The sequence below is a fragment of the Juglans microcarpa x Juglans regia genome, chromosome 6D (assembly GCF_004785595.1).
Source record: "Juglans microcarpa x Juglans regia isolate MS1-56 chromosome 6D, Jm3101_v1.0, whole genome shotgun sequence".
Taxonomy (NCBI): Eukaryota; Viridiplantae; Streptophyta; class Magnoliopsida; order Fagales; family Juglandaceae; genus Juglans; species Juglans microcarpa x Juglans regia.
In genome coordinates this window covers 8,449,313-8,459,966 of record NC_054604.1, presented here as the reverse complement: position 1 = coordinate 8,459,966, position 10,654 = coordinate 8,449,313, and the positions used below count along the sequence as shown (strand labels likewise).

General features: G+C 32.4%; 1 protein-coding gene across 2 annotated transcripts; it reads right to left on the bottom strand.

Moving 5' to 3' along the window:
* Positions 1-3,644: 3,644 nt before the first annotated feature.
* LOC121234239 lies at positions 3,645-8,187 on the bottom strand. 2 transcript variants are annotated; one of them, XM_041130114.1, is made up of 8 exons: positions 7,868-8,187; positions 7,283-7,367; positions 6,909-6,950; positions 5,961-6,129; positions 5,333-5,385; positions 5,006-5,227; positions 4,441-4,487; positions 3,645-4,086 (listed from the first exon to the last, which is right to left on the bottom strand). In XM_041130114.1, the coding sequence occupies exons 1-8, from the start codon at positions 8,140-8,142 to the stop codon at positions 4,005-4,007; spliced, it is 975 nt and encodes a 324-aa protein (XP_040986048.1). In that variant the 5' UTR covers positions 8,143-8,187; the 3' UTR covers positions 3,645-4,004. The 2 variants fall into 2 exon arrangements, with proteins under 2 accessions (XP_040986048.1, XP_040986049.1); XM_041130115.1 differs by having other exon boundaries at positions 3,645-4,091; positions 7,868-8,186.
* Between the last annotated feature and the right edge of the window lie 2,467 nt (positions 8,188-10,654).

Sequence of the window (10,654 nt, the reverse complement as noted above, 5' to 3'; positions counted from 1 at the left end):
AAAAAATAAAATAAAAATAAAGGTTCCTATTCCTCATCTGCCTGTGGCTAACTTGATTGATAAAAATAATGCGGGGGAAAGAAACAACTCTAAAATGATCTGCAATCTGCCCCAGTAATCATGCAATTCGAGGTCCACAAACAGTAGTAATCAATCGTTAGCACTGCTTTTATTTCTCTCTCATGATTTTTTAGATTTTTTGATTTTTTTATATGACTCATGATATCTTACAGGAGGCGGTGTGTTTAAACATTAACTTGTAGCTAGCAGAATCCAGTAGGGTGTTTTTTGATAAAGTAGAATCCAGTAGGGTGTTACTAGCCTATGGTTGATAAGTAGAATCCAGTAGAGTTATCCAATGTTTTGAATTCCGTTCAGGCTGAAGCTGCCGGAATTTTCCTTTCCGGTCAGTACACTATATTTTCATTCCGTTTTGTTCTAAATTATGACTCATTCCGGCTTGTTCCTGTTAATTTTGGCCCGTCTCAGCCAATTCCGGACTATAATCCCTTTCCAAACTGTTTTGATAGCAAATTTGTAATTTTCTTGAGTTTGGATGAGATTTCTGTAAATTTCAAATCTAGAAAACATTCATGCGGTACTTTAAAATAAAGTATTCATTTATATAATTTTAATTTTTTAAAACTTTAAATTGTCCCCACATTCCTTTCTTCTCATCTTATTATTTTGAATAATTTCTGGATTCTTTTATTTACTTTTTCTTTGTTTTTGTGTATATCTAATTCAAATTTGTTTTTGTAATATAAGTAATGATACATGTACTCGTGAAGTGCATAAGTGTCGTGCAGTCATTTTGAAAAAGAGGTTTATTATTAAAAAATTATTATTTTTTCATGTAGGTTTCGTATTTATTTACCTTTTTTAAAGTGATTGCACGGCACATACTCACTCAAGATCGCAATTATCATTTCTATTAATATTATCTTTTAACACTATTACCTCTACATTTTTTAACGTTTTCAACGTATATTCATTTTATAAATCTCCTATTCTTTCATATATATATATATATATTTATACACATACAAATACATGCATGATATATACTTACATATACGTGTATTCATTTTACTAAGTATCAGTTTATATAGGTTTAAATATATATAAATTATCAGTGTATATGTTTAAATATATATATAGCTAATTCCTAAACGATACATCGCACCGCCGGTACCAAAATCTTCTATTCCAGTGCTTAAACTGGAATGATTATCAGAATGGAATTTAGAACATTGAAGTTACCTCCGGTTGGCTCCTCATCTAACGCATTCTCTATGAGAAGCTAGCATTTGCCTAACAACCATTCCCTCCCCACGTCTCTCCCACTACTTAACGGCGAACTACTTGACTCCCCGGAACAGAGGACTAATTAGTAATTACATTTTTCTATTTAGGCTAATTTAAAGATATTGCACCCGCGTTGCCACCTGAGAGACATCTCTCCGTCGTCATAGTAATTGCAGTAATGACTACAAGACAGACAATAATAAATGTGAACAAAAAGAAAAAAGAAATGTAACCTCCACTACTCTTGACGTAAATCAGTATCTCTTCTATCTTTCATTTCCAATTCATTTGCAAAATGCTGCATGGAATGATGATTCGTATATTTCTATTCAATACAGGTGTGTTGGTTAACATAACCATTCAATACAGGTGTGTTGGTTAACATAACCTAGTTAAGACTGCAGTAGGGGTGTAACCGTTCCGGTTCGATCTGATTTTTGAGAAATCTTAAAACCGAACTGGTATATACCGGTTTTGAAAATTTAAGAACTGATACAGACCAATTCATCACCAAAACCAGAACTTTCAGTTTTTCCAATTTCAGTCTGGTTTGATTTTCCCGTTTACCATTTACACGTGAAACTATATATGTTTAATATTATAATTTTTTTAATACTAAACTTAATTGTGAAAATTTAGTATTTATTATTAACAAGTACTAATTCTTTAATGTTTAATTATAGTAGTATAATATAAGTAGTGTCTAACTTATTAGTGAGATTAATAAACTTGAATAATAAGATTAAAATAGTATAATTAGTGTCTAATTATACTAGTATATTAATTTTATGTTATAAGATTAATAGACTTGAATGATAAGATTAGAATCTTATGTTATATTAATTAGAAATATAGCATATAATATATATAATAATAATATAAAAATTATATATAATATAAAAAGTGATCAGATGGAGACTCATTAGTCGTTATTATCTCTTTCAATGTCAAGGGGCTTGTCTTCTATATATATAGTGGTCGAGCCCATCTTCCATGGGACGTTGATTATGCGGTCTACCACTTGCAATATTTACACTGCCCGATTTTAACGTTGCGTATATATTAGGGTGAAAAAAGAAGATTGAGACTGCTTTGATTCTTGTTTAAAAGAAAAATATAATTTTTTTTTCATTGACAAAAAAGTAAGAAGATATTCCAAAAACTAAGACGTTTATCGAAAAATTATTTTTTAATAATATAGAAAATTAATTATATGTTTTCAGAGTACATAATATTGTTGCCAACTCGTATAAATATATTGTATTGTTCGTGCTCAATTTATAAATATCAGACACGCTTGGTAGATGATTGCAGAAAAAAACTCTACGATCGAGAGGACCTACTTTAATAATGTGGATTGAGATTATCGATCTAATCCAAAATGAAAGAAAAGTTATGACGTAAGTTGATGGTCAAGTCATTAAATTTGAAAGGTCGTGCACTGATTAATTAAGCAGGTAGTGGACGTGAGAAAGATGTCCATTGATTTGAAAAATGAGCACCAATAGTACTGAAGCATGTTTTCTATGACCCATTAATATCTAGAAAATCCCTTGGAAACTATTGGATTTATAAGGTGTATAAACAAATTAAATTTGTACATACGTGGTTAGACTTTAGGAGTGGAGTATGATCTAATTTTATTCAAACACGACTTGTGTTTACTTGTTGTACATCATTCATAACCTTATAAAAACATCACTCAAGAGTTTGAAATTAAAAAAAAAATAGAAAAAAGAAATGAAAAAAGGAGCTTTTACTTTATACAATCTCCTCTACATAATAAGCCATTTTTGTGAAGACTACATGTCCTATCAATTGTCGAAATCCTTCTCGGCCACTACTACAAATGAATGCTGTTTTTAATGATGCTCATATAATTTCATCTGCCATGTTAATTATATTTTGTTTTCGAATTTTGTAGCAGCTTACACATCAACATTATTACCTAGCCTGAATCTAGTATTTTACGTGAGCACATAATTAATATATATATATATATATATATATATATATATATATAATGCAATGCGTGGATGATTATCAATTATGATATGATATAAAAAATCATATAAAATTATTTTATACAATATAAAAAATTAAAAAATATATATATATGAACTGGTCTGGTCCGGTATTAGAAAAAGAAAAATCAGAACCAAACCGATTTTGATCGGTTAGAAAAATGAAACCGATACGGGACCAAACTAAACTTGATACCGGATCAAACCCACCGGTTCGGTTTCCCAATTCACCGGTCTTTTTTTTTCAACCCTAGACTGCAGTAAACATACTTTGTAGATGGTAGCCAATGGCAAGGGAGGACAGGAAATCAATGATGCATCAATTTTGGGCATTGTGAATGCCAAATAAACAAAATTGTAAAGAGCTTGCTCCAAACTAAGGGCAAGCTCCTTTACACATAACTAAGGGCAACTGTTTCGGCCTCATTTGCCTTGTGCGCATGTAAAGCAGGCTTGGTTTTATTACAAACCAAACTTCTGTTGGGACGGCAACAGTGATACATTGCTGACGAAAAAATCATCAACGTGGATACAACTCTATGGTTGGACGGTTCTTCAATCTTTTGGCGGCGCTCTAGCAAAAGTCAAGCTTTTCATGTACTGCTAGATGCTAGTGTTCTGTCAATGTGCCTTGAATGTTAAACATCTTTCATGATCTGAGGAAGTGGCAAGTTAAACCCAGTGATTCTTCTTCCAAGAGTAGCTTATGTGAGGCTGACATGCATTTCCTCCCCAATTAGAGAAAATATTTCGTCTATCCTGTGAAGAAACAAAATTGAAGGTAACTTTTGTGGAAAGTGATTCTATGTTATGTTTTAGGAAAGATAGCTTAGAAACGTATCTATCAACACATATTCCATGGGTGAATATGGTTCTATCATCAACAATTTGGAAACAGACATCCTATTTTAGTCTTCAACAATTTGAATATGTTTCTGCTCTCTCGCCTTCCTGCCAACTCACTTTGGGGCAATTGGTGCTGTGCAGTCGCACATTCAAGCAAGAGTCATGCTTCCCGTTCTTTATATTTTTCTCTTCCCCACATACAGCTGGGATGAAAAGAAAAGAAAAAAAGATTAAAATGAGCTTGAGTTATTGAGTACTCTACCTATGAGCATTTATGTTGACCTCTGCAAGCCATGTTGTAAGATAAACCTGCAATACAAGTCAAGGAATTCAGTAAAGCGCCGAAAAGAAAGGCTCAATGTTTTGTTTGAATTGAAAGGACTACAGCCTAGGGAATTCAGTACAGCTCATTTTTTTCTAAAAGTTGGCAACTAGTCATTTACTACAACACTTTGCATTCCAATATTTTCAGGACCAAAGATTTAAGAGAAAATGCTCTCATAAATTGCCAGGATATGGGGTAAACACTTTGTTCATGATGGAAATCCTATCTACATGGCCCATGAGTAACTTGAGAACTATAAGATCTCTCCCCCATTTAGCATCACCTCGCGTTCTGACTAAGATATCTTTGATTTATTTGACAGCAAATTGGACTCTTTATAACATACCATGCATTACTCTTATGTTGACTACAAAGAAAATGTGGAAGAATTGGGTCCTAGACTTAATCCACCATTAATCAACTGTAAAGTCGGAGTGCAGGTGTGCAATCACACATGTATTTATATAGCCTATTGAGTGTTTTTTAAATGATCAATAAGTACCTGCAGAACCTCTGGATTTGGCTGGTTTTTACATTGTACAGCAGGTGTGTCAGATTTCCGATCCATCAATTTTGGTGGGACTGGCTCACAAGTTTCTTCAGACAACAAGTTCAACGTACTCAAATTATCAAATTCTCCTTGATAAAGCTGATCCCCCCAATGCAACCCAATGTCTTGTGGAACTTCACAACTAATGGACAGTAACTCCAGTACTAGCAACCGCTGGCCCAACCACACGATACCGGTCATGAATCAAGAAAAAAATGGTCCTGAACAAGTTCAAATTAAATCAGAATTTCCTAATAGCCAAAGGAAACTGCAATTTACCTTCACATTTAGTTCCATTATAAACATCCGAACAAGCTCCTCTGCCAGTTTCTCTGACATTGTTTGAGTATAAGAATCATCACAGAAAATGAAACTAGTATTATGCAGAGGGATTTAAACTTAAACCAAACAATTTAGAATTTACTGCTTAAATAAGCAAATAAATTTATTGAGAACAATAGGGAAAAAAAAAACCTAGTAGACTACAGTATACAGGAGAACACACCAGCAACAGAGGGCAAAACAAAAGGCAGGAAATTATCCAATGAGCTCCTCACCATAAAAATTCCAGAAATTTCTGTAAAAATGCTCCATTTATTGTTTAGACATTGCCATTTTCTTTCCTTTTCATTAACTAAAAAGTTCTGACATCACTCGTCTTCCTGGGTTGGCCAAGTTTTTTAAACTAGTTCAGTGGTTTGTTTCAGACTTTCATGAAAAAAAATGATGTAATAGGACAACTAATTAGCAAAAAAGTCAAAAGATAAGTCAGGGATGATGTAATTTTATGCTGTCAAAAAATGAAAAAAAAGAAAGCTCATCACTAATATGAAAAAGAACAGGATGCAGTAAAAAGAGTTGCAGATACATATACCGATGAAAAAAAGAAAGAGTTTCAGATACACACCGTGAGAAGAGATTGACAAAAATACAAAGACAGAGACTCCACCACCATCTCCAGTGTCATTCTGATCTCCAGAAGAATTAGAAAATTGTACAAGTGTACTATTGCTTGTCCCGGTTTGATAACATCTCATGGATCTACAGGCATTGACCATTTGGGTAACAGCAGCCACCTGAAGATCGCTTATCAAAACAAAGAGAACAGATACAGCTACTGACTTATTTGTATCACTTATAAAAAAATGTATCAATTAATATCAAAAGCAGATGATAAAAAGATACTTACTAAGGATTGCTTGAAACACTACAATCTTTCTCAAGACCAAAAGATGTTCATTTGACATGATTCAGAAAAAAATAGCAAACGTATCTTATTTTTCTTCATTAGTTCTTGATAATTTTTCTATAACAAGATTCTAGCAAATCAAAATAAAAAGATCAAATGATACCTTTCAATTCATTTTATAGAAACAAAAAAGAATTGACCACATTGTCAGGTTTCAGGCTAGAGTAGAAACATTGGCTTTGAATTAGGTGTTGAACCAGGCAAACACCAAAGTCAATCAAATTTCTGATATTTTCCAAGATTTTGACAACACAAAAGAGAATCCCACTCAAATATTTTGCTAGATAGTAGATTCTTAGATGGACAAACAGATAATATATATTTTTTTTTATAAGTAAGCCCAAATGGATGGAAAAAAAAAAAATATTTACAAGTACTTAGATGATCAAATATGGTATTCTAAAATGAGGGCTGCACCATATGATTATTTCCTGTTAAAGTTGACTTAGAAATAGGATATATTTGCACAACTGTAACATGTATGGCTACATTAATTAATATTAAAAAGATGCAGTGAAAAGAATTTGAAAATACCAAACACTAAAGAGGAGAAAAACCAGACCATGCATTTGGCAATAACCATACGAAATTATTAAGCATACGTACCATGTCCTTGTATGATGATAAAAGTTTGATCCGGTAAAGTTCCTGAGACAAAATTCAGTAGATTAGTGCTAGAGCAAGGAAACCAGATTAAAAAGTACTGTATTGAAGATTTGAATACACCATAATCATGAAAGTAATTACAAGAAGCTCTTGTCTGCATGGACCAAAGGTCCTCTTGTGATTTTATTTTGATAGGTAAAATAAGATTTTATCGATCAAGTAAATAGGCCCAGCTGCTTTCCTCTTGTGATTTTATTATGAAACCCTATTCTTAATTTGACCTATGTAAAAAACCAAAAAACTGGTTGATGTTCAAAGAGAACATATCTGTTTGCACAGTATCAAGCACAACCACATGCATAGATAACAATTACCTGCTGCTTGCACAATTTCCGACAGGCTTTCTTTCTTATATCTGGCATATCGTTTAGAACACCTAGCTCCAACGAAGGCATGTATCTGAATCAATTATTGACCCATAGGAAACCGAATTTTCAGGACTCAAGTAAATCACAATAATAAGAACCTCACTGATATACAAAGCAAAGCTTCAACCATAGCCATGGCTTTATATCAAAGTCAGCCCACAACAAAATGAAACGTAGAGTCCAAAGTCCACATTAATTTTTTTGAAGCTAAATCAATACCGGTTACAGTTAAATGAAGCTTCTCCTTTTTTAGGATACCAAAAAAATGAATACTCATGATCCAAGCCGACAAAAAATAAGTTAATTTTTTCTCATATCACTTAGGATTCAGAAACCAAGCAGAGCACAACTTGCAGACCTAATAACCGATCCAAAACACAAAAAAATGTATGGACAAACAACATCCTAAATTTTATGTCAGCAACAAAGCAGAGCATAACATCCAAACCCCACGACCCAACAGGAAAAAAAAAAAAAAACCTAATGAAATTACAAATATAAACAACAAACAGAGGACAAAATGTACAATACCTCTGAGAAAGATGGGCGTTGACGAGAGAGTTGGCGTGGGACTTTCCACTAGAGGAAGAAGAAGCCCATTGCTGCCTATGAGAAGCCAGTTTTGACCACTGGTTTCGGAGGTTTCGCTGGGCGGCTGGCCTCCATAGCCTGCTCATCGATGAAGGCGGCGGTGAAGGGCTAGAACTAGGGATCGGTTGAGGCTTCGGATAAGAAGAGGAATAAGAAGGAGGAGGAGTTGGCGACTCGAGGGCTTCCATTGGTGCGGTTTCAGGTGGCTCCGCCATTGATGTGCTAGCTATGCAATTGACGACTCAATTCCCTTAAGCGAGCTCGGTATACAAATAGAAATTTATAAGAAGTTAGTAAATACACTATTTTAAAAATAAATTTTAAAATTCGAATAATTTTATTATTTAAATAATATAAATAGTATACTTTACCCGCTACTTAAAAATAGAATAACTCTTATGCAATTTGTGGGTTAGAGTCATTTGAAAAAGAGACTTGCAAAAGTAAATTTTAAAAAAAATTCCATTTTCAGCATAGAGTATACTCAATAAAATATTTACATGACATAATTTAATTTGAAAAATAAATTATAAAATTTCAATCATACAAATCAAATGTTACCATTTAAATAATGTAAATTGTGTGTTTTAGAAATTGGCTTGAGAATGAAATATCTCAAATTTTAAAACTGAATTTGAGTGTTTCGAGTATAAAATTATTTTTATTATAAAATAGATCTAATTAAGGAGAAGTTAGGATTATAAATTTCGAGGGACGGTGTACTTTTAGGTTTATAATAAATAGTAGAATTGAAATTTTTAGGAATACCTTTAACAAATTGATAAAAAAAAAAGAGTAAAATATAAGAAAAAAAAAATATTTCAAACTTGTATTCTTCCATTAATGTTAGTAATTTTACGTCTAAACTGTTCATATGTTACAATTAAGAGAAGATGTTGAACTATGAACTAAGTTTTGTATTTTGCTAATTAATAATGTATAGCAGTAATGTCATATGTTTAAAAGTTTTTAAGTATCGTAGTTGCATACTATATAGCCAAATATCTAATAAATGTGGGATTTTTTTGTTAAATATGTTTCACTCAGATAAATATAAACTTTAAAAAAGAAATAACGTAATGTAAATATTATATTGTAATTTAATTTCTTGAAATAAAACAGGAAAACAAAATATATTTATCATATAATATTAAATTAGACCAAATTCTAATTTGATGATATAAAGGAAATATCTATTAAAAAAACTGCTGATACAAGGCACCCGACTCGCCATTTAAGAGCATTGGCCAGTGTCAACTATGAATTGTGGACAAGAACAAGAACAAAAGTATAAAGAACTAAAGGAGATATACAACTTAGACAAGGTTATAATATATATTTATGAAATATTATTGGGAGAAGTTACTATTTATAGCAGCCATTTTTGTACACATTATGTGGCAAAATCTATACTACACATTTCTTAAATTTAAAATTATAGATGGATGAGAGAGAGCGGAAATGAGAGAGAGAGAGACCGAGATGAGAGAGAGAGAGAGAGAGAGAGTAGAGATGAGAGAGAGGACGACGAGGGAGAGACGATGAGAGAGAGGCAGAGATAAGAGAGAGAGAGTCGAGGAGAGAGAGAGAGAGAGTCGGTGAGAGAGAGAACTGAGATGAGAGAGAGACGATGAGGGATGAGAGAGAGAGTAATGAGAGAGAGAACTAAGATGAAAGAGAGACGATGAGGGATGAGAGAGAGACAGGAGAAAGAGAAACGCTGATGAGAGAGGGATGAGAGAGAGAGAGAAGCCGTCTGCATTTGAAGGAAAAAAAAACAAGTGGATAAGAGGCATCCACGTAGTGTATACATTGTGTGCATCACTACAGTGAATGCTCTCTAGCACTACTCTAATATATATATATATATATATATTTCTTTTTGTCAAGCCTTGGGGTTGGGTGGGGGGACAAAGCTCCCTTGGTCTTGTCCTCTATCTAATATTACGTATCAAATTATATTAATTTATAAATTTAATTTTATAATATATTCATATATATTTGGTACTTCGGAAGTGTCCTTTTACATTGTAATATGCAATAGTTTAATAAAATGAAAATGATATACCACAAACTATATTACAATTCAATTATTATTACATATTAAAATATTCTTATTTAATTCAAAATTTTTGTACTTATAACAGCTCAAAGTGAATAAAATAATAATTTTTTTTATACTAAGTAGTAAAGTAGTATAGTTGTTTTTATATCATTTTTCTTAATAAAAAATGATTTGTAGGGAGGGTAAGGTGCGGAGAACCACAGGACCTTTAAGAAAAAGGTAGGATCCATGTAATATATAATATATATATATATATATATATATCTCGATTATATAAGTGGCTATATAACGGCAATAACGATTTTTGTTATTTTTTTGTCCATTTGTCTTGTTTTTCCGTCAATTTCATTTATTTTCTGTTATTTGTTTTCCTTTTTTGTCTCTCTAATTCTTTACTTTTATCGATTTGTCTTTTATCCATCAGATTTGCTTTATTCTTTCCTTCCCTCACCATTTTCTCACAAAACTTTATCTCTCTTAACACCCCATCTTCCAAATCTCTCTCTAGCTTTCTCTCCCTCATTTTTCTCTCTTTTACTAAACCACGCTACCTCTCTCCTTTTTTTTTTTTTTTTTTTTTCATGTCTTTGAGGCTCGTTTGAGGATTGTAGGTTTTTTTTTTCCTGTTTTGATCTTGGTTTGAGGATTGTAATTTTTTTGTA